We start from the raw sequence: 23,927 nt of genomic DNA on the forward strand, positions 1-23,927 counted from the left end.
CAGTACGACTGAAGATCAAACAGATTTTATAATAAATCTATTTGAATTCAACTGTATCTTAGGGGACTTGAGGAGAGTCCTGTTAATAAAGTTGTTCTTTTCCAATCATATAAAACAATAAAATTATGGAAAGCTAATGGGCTCACAGGAAGGATTGGTAGAATATCCGTTTCTATTGTAGACAGCTTTCATCCATTTTTCAGGGCAGAGCCAGTGCCTCTATCTTTAAAGTCAAAGAAAAGGGATTGAGAAGGAAAGAAGATGATGGAGTATATCACTGTTTCCTCCTCCCCTCCCTGTCCATGACTCATCCCAGCCAAACCCTTTAACTCTCTCTAACAGTTAACTTACTACAAAAAAGGTGCTTACATCTAAAGCCCAAAAAAGGAAAATGGTTTGGGGAAATCTCTGAGGTTGCAGCACAGCTTCAACTCTGTTCTGCAAACATTTTCAGTGGTGACAGCAGCTTTCACTGAAAAGTTGTTTCTTACCATGAAACACATACAAAAAAAAAGTAGGATGGGTATGAAGGGAGAGAAAAAGAGAGGGGGAAATCAAACATAGAACTTTCTTGACACAGATGGTGCCCAGGTGTCGGAAACTTTTTCATCATTTATTTCTTGTTATTCATTATGCATCAAGCTTGGGTTTCAGTCAGATGCTGTGCATAGATTAGAAAACTACCCCAAAATTTCCTTACAGCAGTGGTGTGGTACCTCAGAGTCAGCTGAGCAGCAGCTTGGCAAGAGATGTGAAACCAAGGAAATGTGAAGGGGGGGGGGGGGGGGGGGGGGGGGCCAGAAAAAATGGCTCAGCATCAGAAAAACAGGGGCAGTGGTTCTGGGAGAGGATTGAGAAGGAAAGAAGAAAGTAATAAATACAAGATTTTTGAGAGACAGTTTTACTGCCAACCTAGGTAAGACTGAAGAGATCTGAAGTGGTGACTCGCAACATTTTTATGGTTCTATGCTTGGTACCAATCAACAGATACTTGCTTCTGGATGTAATTTCCTAGATATTACTTGTCAAACAGTGAAGCCAGGAGTGTAACGCTTCTATAGAAATTTGGTATTTGGTGATTCAGCTTCTTGAATAAGAGAACATGCTGATTTACTTTGTTATACTCTGCTCTCACAAATTTTGATTCTGATTTTCCACAGATTTTGAGAATTTTAGTGGCCAATATTTATGTTTTAACAGAAACATACAACTATACAATATTTAACAAACATACAAATATAACAAACAGTATATGCAGATACCAATATATTTGTAATAAGCATTTATCCACCGGTATCTCTGCCCAAGCAGCTCAAATTTGCAATTAACTCCACCAAATGGCATCTAGAGCATTTTCAGGTTGCTCAGTTGAAGCCATGCAGTCACAGTAAGAAAGTGTCAAAGCAAGAGAGTCTGCAATGAGTCTTGCGAATCCGAAGCGCGTAAACATGTCTTTTCCTGTTCGTCATTTCATGGTTTTAGCCATAATCTTTATCGGTGCCAATAACATTAAACACACTAACAGTTTGAGAACCACTGAAGAAAAGCAACTGAAACAACAGGGTAAGAAACACAAGCAACCAGACAATCAGATTGCAAACAAGACCCCTCAATTTAGAGGTAAAACTCAATGTTAGTGCACCCGAATGGTGATAATGCCACACTGCAAAAGGAAAACTGTCTGTGCACACTATTACTGTGTGTGCTGTAGGCCAAAACTGAACCAAGAAGTCAGGTCTACACATTCTGACTAATGTTGACAGAAGATAATATGAGTAATCATTTTAGCAATTAACTTTGTTTTTTCTTCTAAATCAAAACACGAGAACCACAACAGGGGAGAAGTGCTGTTTAACTTCAGCATGTCTGTTGGAAGTTAGAAGTTCACCCAAACAGCAATAAAGCCTGGCGTAGGTGGTGAAAACAAACACTTCTGTGGGATGCCTTAGAGACAGATATGCAGGGAAAACCCTGCTGAAGACCCTGGCAAACATCTTTATCTCTGCAACAGAGAGGCTTTTTGGTATATCAGTGACAAAATTTGTCATGGCACTACCTTTCTGTTCCCCACTCACACAGCAATAAACAATAAATTAATGCATCGTGGTGTTGCTTCAGATTAAGATATGTTAATGTGAACACAATGTACCATCTGTTTGTCCTCTCATCGCACTAAGAGGGCCACAGAGGAGCCCTCCATCCCTCTCATACTCCTTCCCCTTTTCTCCCAGTTGGTTGAGAAAAGCTTAGATCACGCCAATGAGCTTACTGCTTCCCTCCGTGCTTGTTTCCTCCCCTTACATTTGCCTCCCATCCTTTAAAGACTTTCAAAAGCCCCAAGGCAACTTCCTGTCATCTATCTTCCCTCCTTTTCCCATTTCCTGCCTCTTGACCCTGACTCCAGCTTTGGAAAATAGAGAAGTTTTCACTTTTCTGCCACCATCACTCTATTTCTTTACTGCATATTTTCAATGCTCCTTTTTCTGTTCTCATACAGACTAACTGGTCTCCAATTGATATTTATTCATTCAGGGTTTTATCCACTTGTCTTTTAACCCTCTTGTCCTACTTCTATTTCATTGGTTAAAATTGTGTTTAACCAAAGGAGCAAGCTTTTTCATTTTCTCTTGGAAAGTGAAAAATGTGTTTATCACCTTTTCAGAGTCATTTAAAGTGGTGGTATGTTTTCTCATTATCATTACATGAAGTGTTTTTGAGAAATTATTCATATCCTCACCTACCATTCCCACATTCCCTCCAAGTCAGTCTACTAGTCAAACCCTCCCTACTTCTTCCTTCATTCTTTCTCTTCTTTATATATTCATGTGTCCACTTACTAGTCAACTTCCAGAGAGGGAAGTATGTGTGTGTGTGTGTGTGTGTGTGTGTGTGTGTGTGTGTGTGTGTGTGTGTGTGTGTGTGTGTGTGTGTGTGTGTGTGTGTGTGTGTGTGTGCGCGTGTGTGTGCGTTTCACCACCAGTGGCAGAGAGCCTGACTAGGCAGTAGAACACAGAAATACATACTGTTTGGCTGCCACCAATATATACATACACCCTGTCTGTCCCTGCTCCTGTTCTGGCAATCAATTCCATCCATCCCCCTACACACACCACACCACATACTTACTCAGAAAACAAGCACATATACCCAGGCAGTGGCATTTCTTAGCAATGAGCTGAAGAATCATGGAAGATTTCAATAAATTCATACATTCAAATTTACTTTCTGTACAAACATTCTGTAGAGTTGCATGTAGATGTGAGTATCTGCCTCCACACACATACATTTCTATGCTTTTCGGTGGCAGTTTTAAAGAAAAAGGCTGGAATTATTCTGTATTTTTCTTACTGTCAGCAAATGTGTTAGTACATCTCAATACTTCCCTCTTTTCCCGCCCTGTAGGAATGAGGATCTTAGTGAAACTCACAACTGGATTGCAACTTTTGGCGGCACCATTCAGTTAAAGAAATATTCTTAATTGAAGCATTTGGATGATGGCATATTAAGATTTCATAAAATACTTTCTTACTTTCTTGCAAAGCTAGTTATTGTGTTCATTGATCCAAATTTTGAAAAAGAAAACTCTAATGTGTGGGCAACACACTGTCTTTTAACCTTACCTTACACACACACACACACACACACACACACACACACACACACACACACACACACACACACACACACACACACACACACTGCATCAACACATCATTCAAGCAGTGCATGGAGAGCAGTGACCTGTCAATGATCAAAGCGACAGACAGTACCAAACAAACTCGGCGTTGACTCGACAATACTAGACAAATCGACACAGTAGTGGACACAGAAAGTTAAACGAACGCCGACGTGCCCTGAATGCAAAGTAATAACAAATGGTGATAAACATAGAGATGAATGGAAGTTAATAGCAGAAAAGCCCAAGAAAATAGAAAGGAAAAAGAAAATTGATACCTGAGCTACCCAATAACGAATATAAAAATTAGAGTATACAAAATTGGGATGTTTGTTTTAAGGACAAAGGTGTCTAAAGTAGTTGGCACTACTGTGAGCTTTGCTAGAGGAGGAAGAAGAAGGGCTCATGATCTCCAGAGAATGGAACTTAATGACTGGTCATCTAGCACCACCTCCAGGTCCACACTTTCAGAGGAACTGTGTGGACCTAATATGCTGCACAACATTAAATGTTATCTCTTCAAAAGCGAGTTAGACATGTTGTAATAAACAAATCCACCAACAACACTTTAAGGTGCACAACATGTCACCACAATGTCCTGAGTTGGAATCTAACTGTCAACGACTGTCAAACCTCATGTCCCATCAATTATTTCATTTATCATTCTCTGTCAACTAACTGGTAAAAGCACATGACAAAATACACAAAGTAAACACACATCATGTACACTGATAGTATGTGACTGATGCAGCAAGTGGTACTGCCAACTGGAATTCACTGACATTTGAGCTCCAACTCCCACAAACAAGGGTAAGGGTAAGTATGAAGTGTTTATTTGCAGCTACGCCATACACCGTGTCTTTCCATTTATCTGCCTGTATTTCTACTGTGAGAGGAACCCAGAATGTATTTTCTATGGAAAAATGTAGCATAAAACGACTTTCCATGTGGCGGCAAAGCATGAAGTCTACTCTCTGACCCTCTCTTCATTCTAACAGATTTTGCTGCATGTTGCGATGCAGCAAACAATTCTCAGCAGAAGGCAAAAGACAAAGACCACATTTTGCACTGCAAACATCGGACAGAATGTGAACCTACCTGGGAACCCCTGGGGACAGGGTACAATTGCTGGCCTTGGAATGGAAAATAAGCTCCATTGTGTAAATGACAAGACCAAGGTTTGTTTGGTCCTGCGAGAAAACTTCATACAGTGTGTGCACTGAGAACACAGTATTTAGAATCAAAGTGAAGGTTTAAACTATCAAAGACACAAGTGGACAGATACTAGCTTATGTTATAGCCTGTCAGCCAATATTAGTTTCTGACACCACCAAATCAAAAAGCAGAGCCTCACCTCACAGAAGAGTGCTTATTCGAACCTAAATATATATGATTTCAAACCTACAGGAGCAAGTGCTGCCATTTATCAAACGTCAAATTTCAACAGATCTCAGCCGCTGCTGAGAATAATTTAGGGCTGAATCCCAAAGGGATCGGCAGAAAAATGTTTTGGAAACCTAAAAACTAAGATGTATTAGTCGAATTGTAAGCTAGGTGGATACATAATTTAGTAACTCTGAAAGAGAGAGAAACTTTACTATTATAGCTTGTTAGCAAATGTATCAACTTGAGCGCTACAGAAAGGATAATTTATAGTTTCAGTGTCTGAGAGGATTAGCAGAGCCACAAGGTGCAGTTTGTCATCTACTTATGTTCACGATGAGCTCATGTAGCCCAAATTTTATATCCACACATGCTGATAAAAAAAATATGTGAGCACGTCCATGTATGCAGACACCCAGTGTAGCATAAACAGAACCGCATCAATCAGTTTTTGGACTATGTCTGCGCCTTAAGCCAGCAGCTGGTTTCAGGACTTTGAGGAGGGACATGATATGTGATGCTTGCTATCACTTTAAAATGGTAGGCATGTTGAAATTCTGCATTTTATCCTTGAAATTCATTCACTTTTATTCTGTTCAACTTTTAACCTCAACTTCATTTGCAACATATCAAGAAATAACAAAGATATTACTCTTATCTGGAGTCACAGTATTTTTAAAAACAAAGTCGGGGGAACCTGAATAATGTGGAATTTGTAATGAATGAAGAACAAAAAAAAAAAATAACGTCAGCCTCCAGGGCATGTTTTCTCCTTCGCACAATCAGACGGGAGTGACCACCATAAGGAAATGTACTTATTTCACTGCAGCACAAAACACTTTTAGATACTTGTTTGACTGCACAAATTCACATTCAAAATGTTTTACATCAAGCAGCAGAGACAAGGATGAGACAGTGGATGACAATAAAAGTGATATAAAGAAATGAAAAAACTTCTGACCATAAAAGAGCAACAGCAAGAGTGGCAGTAATATGGGCCTTCAAACAAGAAAGCAACATTCCACTAAACAACAGGATTGTAGTTAATAATTCAGCGAGCATAAGAGTCCATTTGAGAGAAGGTTTTCTAATATTCATGTGACATGATAGCCAAGACAGTAACTCTTGCTCTCACTGGGCATAGTGTTATTCATACTGTGAGGCACTAAAGTATTTTGTAATTCATAGCCTTGGTTTTAGGCCAAGCGAGGACATATCTAGACCAACCCAGAGCTTCAGTAGCAAACTAAATAATTCAAGAAGATTTGTTCTAAAATTCTTAACTGATGTTAGTCTAATACTTAGAACAGATAATCCAGTCAATAGTTCCCCCAAAACAACTCTGACGCAAAGCCAGGAAAGTCAACCATTAGCGGAGAGATATACTGTTATTTTTCAATTCAATCATAACTAATATTCTGCTTTATTGCCTGCTGTATATAAAATTGTTGGGAATTAAAGAGAGAGCAACAATCTTTAAAATTACTCTGAGAGCTGGGGACTCAACTTGCACAGATTCTCTCTAGAAACAAAAATCGCTAAAAGGTAAACTAAAAAAACTAACAAAAACTGGCCTTAAAAGAAAACACTGAGAACTTTATGGTCAATAAAACATTAAGCCTGGCTGCCTGGAAATACTTTCATTTCAAGCCAGCTGTGAAGGAGAAGGTCTGGTCTGCTTCAAATGTGTGGCTTATCCTCACTATTTTATGGTACACAGCTGTTTATATTTGCTTTTTGTATTTGATACTTTATCATTTAGCTTTATGAGTAATTGGTGATGAGTTACATCCATGCAGACTGAGTGTCTGCAAAGCTGCACTGACACAGCACCGGTCCATGTTTATGGATTACAGTATCTCAGAGTTATACCTGTTGACATAATCCCTTCAGAGTGTATGAAGTGTTCCTGTCTCTGGTGTGATATTACATGTTACCACAGCTCAACTTGCCATAACACGGCAAAGAACATAACTGCACCCTTGTTTGTTGACAGTGTCGTCATGTGTGTGTGTGTGGTTGTCAGGGTTCTCACCTTGGAAAACGCAGGTAGCTTTACTGACCTGGAAGTAAATGCTGCTAAACCTCACATGTTTTGTGGCCCTCTCAGCTTTACTGCTACACTACTCCAGGAGCACTTAAAGTGACTAGGCCTAATAAATAATAAAAAATAGTATGGTATATAAAAATAGGTCCTTACAGTCAACTGTGTCCTTCAGCAGGGGATGGAGCAGGCTTCTTGGTGATCCATGGTGTAGATTCAGCCTGGGAGATAAAGTGAAATCAACCTGAATGACTGACTGAGTGAGTGAGTGAATGGAGCTGCTGTGAGTCTCCACATAACAAAAACACGTGTCCACTGTGTGCTAGCTATATGTTAGCTATATTCTAGAATTTAAAACTAGTATCTCTTAACCAAACTACCCCCGATCATCCTCTGTAAATCGTGATTGCAGAGCAGAACCTGCACTCAATAAACACCTTATGCACAAAAGTATTATATCTATATCTTTGTTACACATTATTGCAAAAGCTTAACAGGTATAACTATATGAGACCAAACAAGATGGCAGTCTCCTGGATGATATTCACTGAGTAATCCCTATGCTACAACTACTCCTGTCCTTCAACAACGTCCTCATGTGATACATCATTAATCCCTGACTGGTGTAATTAGGAATGTGCTAATCACCTCCTGTCGCCATCAGCAGCCTGAGCCTCAGGCCTGTTGGTAAAAAGCTCCAGGACAGTGAAGCCTCGACCCAGGGCCTGCTGGGAACCGTCTGGCCTTGGTGACAACAGCACCAGCTCCAGAACCACCACTGTGCTGGGCAACCGCAGAGATGTATGGAAGTACAGGACCTAGGGAAACATAAACATGGGGTGAAAAAAATTTTTCAATCCTACAATACTAATTCACTCACTATGCAGCTTGGATTCACTCCCATGTCCCTGCAGTGAAAAGCATAACATTTTTAAGGTCTCTGATGTAAAGCACACTGTGGATTTTTAAATAAGGCAAAGCCACTTGTAATTGAATCAAGTACCAAGTTGTGGCATCAAGAGGTTAAAAACAAACACTTAAAACAAGTTAGCAGTTTAGCAACAAGTTAGTGATTGCCCTAAAAGCCTAACTACAGTTGCCTAAGCGATAGTGATGACTGGTTACTATATATTAAAAAGAACATTTTCCTATTCTATAATGCTATATCTATGTGTAAATGTATTATCACCATAAGTAATACTGAGGGCTCACATACTTGAGCCCTCCTTTTACTACAGACTAAGAGTCTGGTCTGGATATACAGCAGCTTAGCAGTATAGGAATCATATCTGACATTTCCTACAGTGGCAGAACTATTCTCCGCAATTGGTGTGTGCTCTTTTAGTGCAAGAGGGAGTAAACATATTACAGAAGGAACTAAGATCAAGATGACCAATAAACAGCATGTCAAAAGTCACTTCAGGGAAATGACATGATAAACAAGTACAGATGGTGCACAGTCCCATGGTACCTTCCTTGGCTTACAGCATCAACTGTTGCTGTCATTTGAGTTACTGTGGTCCAGGCCTGGTCAAAATAAGACAGTACTGACACTTAGAATGAACAGCTATAGACAGTAATTTTCACCAGGTTTCTTTGGTTTTTCTACAAAAAACATACATACAGGCTTTAAAAATCAGTGTGGACATTACTAGGATCCCTATTTAATGTGTACAGAACATGGTTGTCTACAACTTCTCCATCAAACGGGAAATTAGTGACACCAAGAAAAAAAGGGGGCGGAACAATACCACAAGTACCGCTCGTGAAGTACACAATTACATGTCTGACATGTTTAACCTTCCAGTTTTGAAGAGACAGAGACACAGTCAACAAATCAAAGCTTTGTAGGTGGGATTAAGAATGGACATGTCATCTTCCAAAAAAGCTGCATCCATGAAAACAAGTGACAGGAAAATGGTGACAAGCGTAAATGAGACTGATGTAGCCGTACAGGTTGCTGTAAGTCAATTTACGTAAGTAACAACTCTTAAATGGACATTTTTTTGTTCAGTTGTCATGAAAGACGTGAACTGCTCCGTGCAACCACTACCCCGTTTCACATGTCAAATGAAAATGAAAACAGCAAAATGGATATGTCACTCACTGCTGATTGGTTAGGGCAAAACAAAATATCCCTCTCCCAACAAGAAATGGGTTAAAGTGAGCATGATGTCAGGCTGAATGACTGAAGCGAAATGAAATGGCATTTCAGTTCAAGATCATTTGCCTTCATTACAATCACGAAATGTTCACCTTGGTGGGTACTATCCCTTACTTGGAAAGATGAGCAGAACACATTGTTTCATCCAACTGTGCTGCTTTTTGATTTTCTGTGGTCACTCCACGCACATTTGTGACAATTTCCATATTGCAAGTCTCTATAAAGAGTGTGCCAAACATCCAGGGTTGACAAGAATACCTGATTGGTGAGGATGCGACATCAAAAATCTAACGCTGAAGAGGCGGGTATGTCCCCCTGACGAGGGGGGTCTTTAGGGTGACACAGGGGTTCTGATCTCACTATTTTTACACAAGCTCAGAAGAAGACAGTCAAGCCTTTTGGGAGCCTGTTTGTAGTCTGAGCCAGGTAGGTGCTATTGTTTACAGACTCTGATCTGCCATTGAAATTGAAAATAACAGCCTACCTACAGCAGAGCCACACTGATTTACATGCACAAAGGCCTGAATATGATACGGAGACCCACAAATTCTCTGTGATCCATTGGTCCCCGAGCACAATAAAGCCTGTTATTTTTCAAAACCACAAAGAAGAACATGACAGTGTCAACAGAAAAAAATGACATAAGTAGACATGAGCTACCTTGAAATACAGAGCCAATTACTCCCAGCCCACTGTGGCATAGCCTGTTCATCTTTAGATCCAGCTATCAGACACAACAGAGCCATATATTCAAATTCAAAACCTCAGAGGCATTCCTATTTCGGCCACATCAGTCTTTTATCTATGGGAACGGCGAGTTTAAATTACTACTTTTCCAAATACAAACACAGCTGAATACAAATGGGAAACCTGGGAGGCACAGATAGTCGTCTAGCCATGGTATAATTTAGTCATCTGTCTACTTGCTTGTTTTCATATGTCCATTGGACTTTGCCTTGTCGACAAGGATGCTGAAATTCACAAAACACTACAGCTCACAAACTGGTGTGTCTGTTAGAATGAAAGTGTCCTGCTGGAAGCGATTCAGCATTGACAAATTTTTCTTCAAGGCTTTGTCAACACGGACCAAAGAAACAGAATGAGACGAGTCACAGTGTCTGGGAATTGAACACAGAGGCTCTGAAATTTGTGGGGAAATTTTTTCTTCTTTTTCAATGGAAATTTTTTATGAAAGCTTGATGCAGCAGTTTATCTGTCCTAACCTGACATCTGGTAGATGAGTTAATCTCTCAAGTACTGATCATTTACTCTGTGTTTTGCTGAGCTGGAATTCAGACAGATATTCTAGTAGCACCAAACACTACAGCTGAGCTGAGAAAGTAAAAATATCCCCCATCCCAAGATGCATGTCATTCAGTATTCATAGACTGAAAACTTTACTTTCGCTCACTTTATTTATTTATTTATTTCCCTCCAACCTTAACTCCCAAATCAAAGCCTCATCTTTGAATGAACTTCTCTTGAACTTATCCAAAGCTGTATAAACAAGAGCTTGGGGGTGGGGGGGGGCACATTTTCTATCTATTTTCTATTATGTTCACCCAAAATTTCCTCCCCCTGTAATGCTGAAGAATTTGCATTGTGGTCAAAGACGTAGTCCCTAGTCTCGGAGCAATCCAAACGTGGACATTGTTCACAATGGATTTCCAATTCAAAGGTAGAATTCCTTTTTCATCTGCCTCACTGCTTTGATACAGCTCCAATTTGATTTTAGTCCAATCTCCCGGAAAAAATAAAAACACTCAAACAAATACGTACCTCCCTTCTTCAATTTGATAATAATTCACATTTACAGAAGGATGTAGCTAATGCTCAAGAAAACAGCCTCAATTGTTCTGAATATTTTGAGACAGACAAGCTGAAGTATGGATAAAATAGTGTCAAGTGTGTTCTGAAAAAATACATTTATCTCCAATAAAGGGCTGATTTGAACGAGTTTTCCACAATGGTAAGCATGCTTCAGCTGCATCCTGTCACACCTCAGAGTGTCTTTTTCAGAACTGGAGATTTCCTGGCTGATATGTTTTGTTTCCTGCTCGGATCGTGATCCTGCTTCGGAGCAAGGCCAAAGCATGGTGCTTCACATGTATTGACCAAAACGGGTCTTACAGTCAACTACGTCAAACACGCAGCTATGCAGGTGGCAGGAAGACCGAAAGTATTCTTATTAACATCAGATTCCAGGAGTGGTGTTAGACTGCCAAGTTTCTGTCCTTCCCCTCGATCAGATACAAAGAGGCCTCACTGTTTTCTAATCCACACAGCTTTGCCATGATTTGTCATAAGCTGCAACGAAGGAAAATCTTCCCTTGCTGTGTTGATCTCTTGTTCAACTCCCACCCGCTATCTGCAGCTGTTACACAGTAAAGGCTTTCCTGTCTAAGACTAGTTACTAACCCACTAAACCACTTTGTTTTTAGCATTATTATTATTTTTCTTATTCCCTTATTATGTAGCAACAGTAGAGAGACAGAAGGAAATGAGGTCGAAAGAAAGAGATAGGAAATGGCATGCAAACTCAATCCACTTTTATAAAGTACTAAATTCTATGTACAGTCCCTTTATTGTATTATCAATTCTATAGCTCTAATATAATATACAGTCAAGTATTTAGCTCTAATTCCAAAGGACATGCTCCACTTCCGCAACTATAAGGCAATGCTGCAGATTTTTCACAGATCTAATGGTAGTGTTTGCTTTTTTGGGGGGGTTGTTTTGTTTTCATTATGCAAACTTGGCACATTTGTAAAAGGGTTTTTGTTCATCAGTGCTTTTGCAGTTCTTTCTGACGGTGTCAAAAACTGAACAAATCGCAAACAAGAGAAAAGTGAATCAATATAATTCAAAGAATGAGAAATAAATAAAGAAGGAGCTACAAGTAACTCGTGATTAAGAGAAGTAATACAATTTCCAGTGCTTCTGTCCCATGGAGATACACAGTGTTTTGCTATGTTAACGCATGTTCATTGTGTATTGTTGTGGGAGGTAGCACCACAAATAAGGAAGGAATGAACTGTAGAGTTTTGTTCTAACAGGAAATGAAGCGAGTCATGTGCCAACAGACGTCAGTTTAGTTTTGGATAGTTTTAGATAACTTACTGATTATATGCAAGTGTTTGAATTAAGAAATTTTGAGAAAAAGCTCATTCTAAATTCTCTTACTGTTGAATCCCTAATTATGGAAATTAAATTCTTCTCACATTCAAATGCTCAGCACTGATATTTGCCTCAGTTTGTCTGAGAAAAGCTCCAGATTTGTATTCCAAATTTCCACTCCAACAGAACTTTACGTTGAGGCAATGTTATGAGATCTCGCTCCTTCCCGGCGCCATGGGAGCCGTGGGAGATATCATTGAGAAAACAGCTTGCATCGGCAGCAACGCCAGGCGCAGCATATGTTGGACCTAATGAGAGGTTATACTCCGCAGCGACTGTCAACAAAGCAGTAATCGATTCTCACAGGGGTAAATATCCACCCCTCCCTCCACCTCCCCTACCCACCCCCACCTCTCCCGCAACTTGAATAAAGAAGGGCGAACAGAAATGAGATGACATTAAAACATCATCAGCACAGAGGCATATAGCTTGAAGTCACTGTCACTATCAACAACCAGCCTGTCTACAGCTTCTGGGGATTCTGCTAGGACCCCTTTGTGGGTAACAGAGAACTTAACTATGACAGGAAAGAGGCAAATGCAAGTGTAAGGGAGAAATGTTGTTAGATGTAAAGCTACGGCAGAAAAGAGCAAGCAAGCCAGATCCAGAGACAACACTGTGATGGTGGTTATAGTTCCCTAGGATTACAATCACAAATATAAATTTGTGTGTGTGTGCGTTGTGTAGATAACGTGATGATGATTGGGTTCACTTCACTGCCACTGGACAGGATAATTACTGAACATTAATAGATCCACAGCTCACCATATTACCCCCACTATACCTGGGTATTACTATAAGTGCAGGGTTTTTCCTGCGTTCAAAATTGCATGGCGGTCGCCTCCAGCTAATTTTGTGCCGCCCCCAGCCAGAGCGATTGATATCACTCAACACAGCGTAAAACTCCAGCTGTGTTGATTGAGCGACTGATGTCCCTCTGTGGCAGCTACGTATTTTAACTGCAGTTGCAGCGTTGCGCCACTATTGAGGCGCTATATCAACAGCAGTGCACCAGAAAGACCTGAAGCAACTACTGAAGAATAAACAGATCGACTCGTGTTTTTTCCAGTTTTGTCCCGCTAGTTGGTGCTATTGGTGTCCTGATTTTCCCTGGCTGATGGTACAAACAGGTAAATATCGCTTGTTTTTTTTGCATCCAAGCATGTCGTGTTTATTTTAAAAAGTTTCCTCCGTGTCAGAGTAATGTTTATGATTTTTAGAGTTGCAGATATGGCAGGCAAAATCAGCCACTACTTTAAAAAGGGACCTCACGAGGAGGAAAGTCAAGAGTCCAGGTGAAACAGAGCAATTAACGTAACAGGCAGTTAAAATGTAATAATTCATGGTGGCGACAACATGTGGAAATTTGTGTCAGGTCTGAAAGTAGTTCACAAGGGACTGGTGATAGCGAGAATCAGAATGCAGGACAGGACGAGTTGGCGAGGCGAGGGTACTTAAATCCGTTTCCAATTAGGAACATAACGCAAAGCCAACGTGTACGTGATTGAAACATTATTTTTTATTCCTCTTTCCAGATCTTCTGCTGAGCTGTATCCCACACTAAGCCTTGCAGCTGCTATAGCCCTCACAGCCCCTGTCCAGACTGCAGATGTGGAGAGGCTCTTCTCTGCACTCAAAACTGTAATATATGATTGAAAACACTATCACGCTTCATGTCGTATCAGAATAAATACAAAAATACTTAATGCATGATGAATTGTTTTGTTTAAGGTGAAGACGCCTCTGCGCAACAGACTGAAGGAGAGGCACTTAGATGTCTGTTGTAAGGTGGCCATTGATGGACCAGACCAGGAGGCCTTGGACTACAAGGAGTGCATGAGGAGGTTCTACAGAATGAAAAAGAGGAGGCTGAAATATTCTGTCTGGTTGCGAGATGTGTGGATAAAGTGTACTTTCTATTTAAAGTTGGCACCTGATTTGTGTATGTATATAGTTTTAATATATGAATGCTTTAACATGATAATAGTCATATTCTTATTGGAACTCTTAACTTAAAGTATATTGCCTGTAAAAAAAAGAGAGTCAGTTGAATTTAAAGAATACATGCACGTCATGGCGCATGGTCAGGATGGTACCACCTCTGCCTCAATTTGAGCCAGGAAAAACCCTGACCTGTGTATTAACCCCACTATGCCTGGGTATTACTATACCTGGGTATCACCCCCACTATACCTGGGTATTACCCCCACTATACCTGGATATAAGTATACCTGGGTATTACCCCCACTATACCTGGGTATTACTATACCTGCGTATTACCCCCACTATACCTGGGTATTACCCCCACTATACCGGGGTATTACCCCCACAATACCTGGGTATTACCACTGCTATACCTGGGTATTACTATACCTGGATATTACCGCCACTATACCTGGGTATTACTATACCTGGGTATTACTATACCTAGGTATTACCCCCACTATACTTGGATATTACTATACCTGGGTATTACCCCCACTATACCTGGGTATTACTATACCTGGGTATTAACCCCACTATACCTAGATATTACTATACCTGGGTATTACCCCCACTATACCTTGGTATTACTATACCTGCGTATTACCCCCACTATACCTGGGTATTACTATACCTGGGTATTAATCCCCACTATACCGGGGTATTACCCCCACTATACCGGAGTATTACCCCCACTATACCTGGGAATTACCCCCAATATACCTGGGTATTACTATACCTGGGTATTAATATACCCGGGTATTACCCCCACTATACCTGGGTATTACCGCCACTATACCTGGGTATTACCGCCACTATACCTGGGTATTACTATACCTGTGTATTACTATACCTGTGTATTACTATACCTGGGTATTACTATACCTGGGTATTACCCCCCCACTATACCTGGGTATTACCGCTCCTCTATACCTGGGTATTACCGCCACTATACCTGGGTATTACCGCCACTATACCTGAGTATTACCGCCACTATACCTGAGTATTACTGCCACTATACCTGGGTATTACCGCCCCACTATACCTGGGTATTACCGCCCCTCTATACCTGGGTATTACCGCCCCTCTATACCTGGGTATTACCGCCACTATACCTGGGTATTACTATACCTGAGAATTACCCCCACTATACCTGGGTATTACTATACCCGGGTATTACCCCCACTATAACTGGGTTTTACCCCCACTATACCTGGGTATTACCGCCACTATACCTGGGTATTACTATACCTGGGTATTACTATACCTGGGTATTACCCCCACTATACCTGGGTATTACCGCCCCACTATACCTGGGTATTGTCGCCCCACTATACCTGGGTATTACCCCCCCCCCCCCCCCCCCACTATACCTGGGTATTACTATACCTGGGTATTACCCCCACTATACCTGGGTATTACTGCCCCACTATACCTGGGTATTGCCGCCCCACTATACCTGGGTATTACCGCCCCCCTATACCTGGGTATTACCGCCCCACTATACCTGAGTATTACCGCCACTATACCTGGGTATTACCGCCCCTCTTTAGCTGGGTATTACCGCCCCTCTATACCTGGGTATTACCGCCACTATACCTGGGTATTACTATACCTTGGTATTACCCCCACTATACCTGGGTATTACTATACCTGGGTATTTCCACCCATCTAAACCTGGGTATTACCGCCCCTCTATACCTGGGTATTACCACCCCTCTATACCTGGGTATTACCGCCACTATACCTGGGTATTACTATACCTGGGTATTACCCCCACTACACCTGGGTATTACTGCCACACTATACCTGGGTATTGCCGCCCCACTATACCTGGGTATTACCGCCCCACTATACCTGGGTATTACTATACCTGGGTATTACTATACCTAGGTATTACCCCCCCAGTATACCTGGGTATTACCGCCCCTCTGTACCTGGGTATTACCGCCACTATACCTGAGTATTACTATACCTGGGTATTAGGGCTGGGCGATATGGACCAAAAGTCATATCCCGATATCTTCAGGCTGAATATCGATTTACGATATATATCCCGATATTTTCATCACAAAGTGAGAGCAAATATTCAGTCAAAGTCAAAGCCAAATATGACATGTCACATGTCACGATTAATTTATTTAACCTCTATTTAACAATCAGTTTTTCAACAGAGACCTGGTCGAAATAGCAGCATAAAACACAAAGTAAAACACCAATAGCCAAGTGTAATATGTGACCAAAGCACTGCATCCTCAGCCACCCATTCAGCTCTGGAAGCGGTGCTGAGAGCTCCGGGTTAGCAGCTTGCTTGGATCAGATCAGATCAGAATCAGAAAAAACTTTATTAATTCCCGTAGGGAAATTTTTTGAAGTCACACGAGATAGCAATGAATGCACTCGGGTGCTGAGTCTGTAACCGGGCTATTGCAGAGTGAATGACGTCACACGCGGTGTTTGGGTTTGCAGAGGGGGGAACATAAACTGCCACCATGATAACATGAGAAAACTCCCTGGGCAGATAATATGGACGAATTCCGACAGCACACAGTTCAACATCCGGGCCACAGATGCGCTCCTTCACGGTGATGTGAGCGGGGTTACACCACCGATTATTCACCAGAACGGCAAGCCCTCCTCCTTTGCGCTTACCGCTCCTGACGCAGTCTCTGTCGGCACGGACCGTGTGGAAGCCCCTGATGGTAGCGTTATCATCAGGAACATCCTGGTGCAGCCATGTCTCCGTGAAGCACATCACACTACACTCACGATACTCCCTCTGACTCTGGGCCAGCGCCATCAGCTCGTCCATCTTATTTGCGAGGGACCTCACGTTCCCCATGATGATAGAGGGGAGACACGGCTTAATACTTCTCCTTTGATGTTTCAGAGCCTCCCTCTTCCTCCGTAACTTTTTGTTTCCTCTGCATCCCCGGTGTGTCTTGCGCCAAATTTCAACAGGGATCTCCTCTTGCCTTGTCAGTGAAAAAGCCGGCTTGAGGTCTAACAGCTGATCCCTGGTGTAAACAATGCGGGCCATGTGGTGTTGTTGCGTCGCTACGCCGAAAAAAAGTAACGCAACGGCAAACAAAAGCCCCAAAAATCTCACAACCCACATGTCTCAGTGTGATGAAAAGAAAGTAATCCAACGTATTAAAGAAAAATAACGAAAAGTGCCTCAAAGATAAGAAAAGTAGAATAAAAGTGAAAGAAAATCGGGAGCTGCCGTAACAGGCTGCACACGTAGTGACGCATGCGCACTGGATGGATCAAGGATCACAGCGCAAGTTTGAACTATATCGATATATACGATATGGCCTAATTTCATATCCCATTTAAAAATATATCGATATATCTTTTATATCGATATATCGCCCAGCCCTACTGGGTATTACCCCCACTATACCTGGATATTACTGCCCCACTATACCTGGGTATTGCTGCCCCACTATACCTGGGTATTACCGCCCCACTATACCTGGGTATTACTATACCTGGGTATTACCCCCCCACTATACCTGGGTATTACCGCTCCTCTATACCTGGGTATTACCGCCACTATACCTGGGTATTACCGCCACTATAACTGAGTATTACCGCCATTATACCTGAGTATTACCGCCACTACACCTGGGTATTACCGCCCCTCTATACCTGGGGATTACCGCCGCTCTATACCTGGGTATTACCGCCACTATAACTGGGTATTTCTATACCTGGGTATTATCCCCTCACTATGCCTGGGTATTACCCACCTACTATACCTGGGTATTACCGCTCCTCTATACCTGGGTATTACTGCCCCTCTATACCTGGATATTACCGCCCCTCTATACCTGGGTATTACCGCCACTATACCTGGGTATTACTATACCTGGGTATTACCCCCACTATACCTGGGTATTACACCCACTATACCTGGGTATTACCCCCACTATACCTGGGTATTACTATACCTGGGTATTACCCCCACTATACCTGGGTATTGCCGCCACTATACCTGGGTATTACCGCAACTATACCTGGGTATTACCGCCACTATACCTGAGTATTACTATACCTGGCTATTAGTATACCTGGGTATTAGTATACCTAGGTATTACTATACCTGGGTATTACCGCCCCACTATACCTGGGTATTACTATACATGGCTATTAGTATACCTGGGTATTAGTATACCTAGGTATTACTATACCTGGGTATTACCGCCCCACTATACCTGGGTATTACCGCTCCTCTATACCTGGGTATTACCGCCACTATACCTGAGTATTACCGCCACTACACCTGAGTATTACCGCCACTATACCTGGGTATTACCGCCCCACTATACCTGGGTATTACCGCCCCTCTATACCTGGGTATTACCGCCACTATACCTGGGTATTACTCCCACTATAACTGGGTTTTACCCCCACTATACCTGGGTATTACTATACCTGGGTATTACCGCCACTATACCTGGGTATTACTGCCCCACTATACCTGGGTATTACCGCCCCCCTATACCTGGGTATTACCGCCCCACTATACCTGGGTATTACCCCCCCCTATACCTGGGTATTACCGCCCCACGATACCTGAGTATTACCGCCACTATACCTGGGTATTACCCCCCCACTATACCTGGGTATTACCCCCACTATACCTGGGTATTACCACCCATCTATACCTGGGTATTACCGCCCCTCTATACCTGGGTATTACCGCCACTATACCTTGGTATTACTATACCTGGGTATTACCCCCACTATACCTGGGTATTACTGCCCCACTATACCTGGGTATTGCCGCCCCACTATACCTGGGTATTACCGCCCCACTATACCTGGGTATTACTATACCTAGGTATTACCCCCCCACTATACCTGGGTATTATCGCCCCTCTATACCTGGGTATTACCGCCACTATACCTGAGTATTACTATACCTGGGTATTACCCCCACTATACCTGGGTATTACTGCCCCACTATACCTGGGTATTACCGCCCCACTATATCTAGGTATTACTATACCTGGGTTTTACCCCCCCACTATACCTGGGTATTACTGCTCCTCTATACCTGGGTATTACCGCCACTATACCTGAGTATTACTATACCTGGGTATTACCGCCACTATACCTGAGTATTACCGCCATTATACCTGAGTATTACCGCCACTATACCTGGGTATTACCGCCCCTCTATACCTGGGGATTACCGCCCCTCTATACCTGGGGATTACCGCCCCTCTATACCTGGGTATTACCGCCACTATACCTGAGTATTACCGCCAATATACCTGAGTATTACCGCCACTATACCTGGGTATTACCGCCACTATACCTGGGTATTTCTATACCTGGGTATTACTATACCTGGATATTAGTATACCTGGGTATTACTATACCTGGGTATTACCGCCCTTCTATACCTGGGTATTACCGCCCATCTATACCTGGGTATTACCGCCCCTATATACCTGGGTATTACCACCCATCTATACCTGGGTATTACCACCCATCTATACCTGGGTATTACCGCCACTATACCTGAGTATTACTATACCTGGAAATTACTATACCTGGCTATTACCCCCACTATACCTGGGTATTACTATACCTGGATATTATTACACCTAGCTATTACTATACCTGGGTATTACTATACTTGGGTATTATCCCCTCACTATGCCTGGGTATTACCCCCCTACTATACCTGGGTATTACCGCCCCTCTATACCTGGGTATTACTGCCCCTCTATACCTGGGTATTACCGCCCCTCTATACCTGGGTATTACTGCCCCTCTATACCTGAGTATTACCGCCATTATACCTGGGTATTACCCCCCCCACTATACCTGGGTATTACCGCCCCTCTATACCTGGGTATTACCGCCCCACTATACCTGGGTATTACTATACCTAGGTATTACCCCCCCACTATACCTGGGTATTACCGCCCCTCTATACCTAGGTATTACCGCCACTATACCTGAGTATTACTATACCTGGGTATTACCCCCACTGTACCTGGGTATTACTATACCTGGGTATTACCCCCACTATACTTGGGTATTACTGCCCCACTATACCTGGGTATTGCTGCCCCACTATACCTGGGTATTAACGCCCCACTATACCTGGGTATTACCGCCCCACTATACCTGGGTATTACCCCCCCACTATACCTGGGTATTACCGCTTCTCTATACCTGGGTATTACCGCCACTATACCTGAGTATTACCGCTATTATACCTGAGTATTACCGCCACTATACCTGGGTATTACCGCCCCTCTATACCTGGGGATTACCGCCCCTCTATACCTGGGGATTACCGCCACTATAACTGGGTATTTCTATACCTGGGTATTATCCCCTCACTATGCCTGGGTATTACCCCCCTACTATACCTGGGTATTACCGCCCCTCTATACCTGGGTATTACCGCCCCTCTATACCTGGATATTACCGCCCCTCTATACCTGGATATTACCGCCCCTCTATACCTGGGTATTACCGCCCCTCTATACCTGGGTATTACCGCCCCTCTATACCTGGGTATTACTATACCTGGTTATTACCCCCACTATACCTGGGTATTACGCCCACTATACCTGGGTATTACTATACCTGGGTATTACCCCCACTATACCTGGGTATTACTATACCTGGGTATTAACCCCACTATACCTGGGTATTACCGCCACTATACCTGGGTATTACCGCCCCTCTATACCTGGGTATTACCGCCACTATACCTGGGTATTACTATACCTGGGTATTACTATACCTGGCTATTAGTATACCTGGGTATTAGTATACCTGGGTATTACTATACCTGGGTATTACCGCCCCACTATACCTGGGTATTACCGCCCCACTATACCTGGGTATTACCGCTCCTCTATACCTGGGTATTACCGCCACTATACCTGAGTATTACCGCCACTATACCTGGGTATTACTATACCTGTGTATTACTATACCTGTGTATTACTATACCTGGGTATTACTATACCTGGGTATTACCCCCCCACTATACCTGGGTATTACCGCTCCTCTATACCTGGGTATTACCGCTCCTCTATACCTGGGTATTACCGCCACTATACCTGGGTATTACCGCTACTATACCTGAGTATTACCGCCACTATACCTGAGTATTACTGCCACTATACCTGGGTATTACCGCCCCACTATACCTGGGTATTACCGCCCCACTATACCTGGGTATTACCGCCCCACTATACCTGGGTATTACCGCCCCACTATACCTGGGTATTACCGCCCCTCTATACCTGGGTATTACCGCCCCTCTATACCTGGGTATTACCGCCACTATACCTGGGTATTACTATACCTGGGTATTACTATACCTGGCTATTAGTATACCTGGGTATTAGTATACCTGGGTATTACTATACCTGGGTATTACCGCCCCACTATACCTGGGTATTACCGCCCCACTATACCTGGGTATTACCGCTCCTCTATACCTGGGTATTACCGCCACTATACCTGAGTATTACCGCCACTATACCTGGGTATTACTATACCTGTGTATTACTATACCTGTGTATTACTATACCTGGGTATTACTATACCTGGGTATTACCCCCCCACTATACCTGGGTATTACCGCTCCTCTATACCTGGGTATTACCGCTCCTCTATACCTGGGTATTACCGCCACTATACCTGGGTATTACCGCTACTATACCTGAGTATTACCGCCACTATACCTGAGTATTACTGCCACTATACCTGGGTATTACCGCCCCACTATACCTGGGTATTACCGCCCCACTATACCTGGGTATTACCGCCCCACTATACCTGGGTATTACCGCCCCACTATACCTGGGTATTACCGCCCCTCTATACCTGGGTATTACCGCCCCTCTATACCTGGGTATTACCGCCACTATACCTGGGTATTACTATACCTGGGTATTACTCCCACTATAAATGGGTATTACCCCCCTACTATACCTGGGTATTACCGCCCCTCTATACCTGGGTATTACCGCCCCTCTATACCTGGATATTACCGCCCCTCTATACCTGGATATTACCGCCCCTCTATACCTGGGTATTACCGCCCCTCTATACCTGGGTATTACCGCCCCTCTATACCTGGGTATTACTATACCTGGTTATTACCCCCACTATACCTGGGTATTACGCCCACTATACCTGGGTATTACTATACCTGGGTATTACCCCCACTATACCTGGGTATTACTATACCTGGGTATTAACCCCACTATACCTGGGTATTACCGCCCCTCTATACCTGGGTATTACCGCCACTATACCTGGGTATTACTATACCTGGGTATTACTATACCTGGCTATTAGTATACCTGGGTATTAGTATACCTGGGTATTACTATACCTGGGTATTACCGCCCCACTATACCTGGGTATTACCGCCCCACTATACCTGGGTATTACCGCCCCACTATACCTGGGTATTACCGCCCCACTATACCTGGGTATTACCGCCACTATACCTGAGTATTACCGCCACTATACCTGGGTATTACTATACCTGTGTATTACTATACCTGTGTATTACTATACCTGGGTATTACTATACCTGGGTATTACCCCCCCACTATACCTGGGTATTACCGCTCCTCTATACCTGGGTATTACCGCCACTATACCTGGGTATTACCGCTACTATACCTGAGTATTACCGCCACTATACCTGAGTATTACTGCCACTATACCTGGGTATTACCGCCCCACTATACCTGGGTATTACCGCCCCACTATACCTGGGTATTACCGCCCCACTATACCTGGGTATTACCGCCCCTCTATACCTGGGTATTACCGCCACTATACCTGGGTATTACTATACCTGGGTATTACCGCCCCACTATACCTGGGTATTACCGCCCCTCTATACCTGGGTATTACCGCCACTATACCTGGGTATTACTATACCTGGGTATTACTCCCACTATAACTGGGTATTACCCCCACTATACCTGGGTATTACTATACCTGGGTATTACCGCCACTATACCTGGGTATTACTGCCCCACTATACCTGGGTATTACCGCCCCCCTATACCTGGGTATTACCGCCACTATACCTGGGTATTAACCCCACTATACCTGGGTATTACCGCCCCCCTATACCTGGGTATTACCGCCCCACTATACCTGGGTATTACCGCCCCTCTATACCTGGGTATTACCGCCCCTCTATACCTGGGTATTGCCGCCACTATACCTGGGTATTACTATACCTGGGTATTACTCCCACTATAACTGGGTATTACCCCCACTATACCTGGGTATTACTATACCTGGGTATTACCGCCACTATACCTGGGTATTACTGCCCCACTATACCTGGGTATTACCGCCCCCCTATACCTGGGTATTACCGCCACTATACCTGGGTATTAACCCCACTATACCTGGGTATTACTATACCTGGGTATTACTGCCACTATACCTGGGTATTACATAGGTGTTTGTGTGTTATACAT

At 42.9% G+C, this 23,927-nt stretch overlaps 1 protein-coding gene across 1 annotated transcript in view; it reads right to left on the bottom strand.

Moving 5' to 3' along the window:
• Positions 1-23,927, bottom strand: part of nphp4 (nephronophthisis 4) — a 162,026-nt gene that overhangs the window by 120,026 nt on the left and 18,073 nt on the right. The window contains exons 4-5 of the mRNA XM_041066153.1: positions 7,752-7,921; positions 7,260-7,324 (exon numbers count right to left, since the gene is read on the bottom strand). Coding sequence (XP_040922087.1) covers positions 7,260-7,324; positions 7,752-7,921 — 235 coding nt within the window. The remainder of the gene's footprint in view (positions 1-7,259; positions 7,325-7,751; positions 7,922-23,927) is intronic.

The sequence above is a fragment of the Toxotes jaculatrix genome, chromosome 2, assembly GCF_017976425.1.
Source record: "Toxotes jaculatrix isolate fToxJac2 chromosome 2, fToxJac2.pri, whole genome shotgun sequence".
In the NCBI taxonomy this organism is placed as follows: domain Eukaryota; kingdom Metazoa; phylum Chordata; class Actinopteri; family Toxotidae; genus Toxotes; species Toxotes jaculatrix.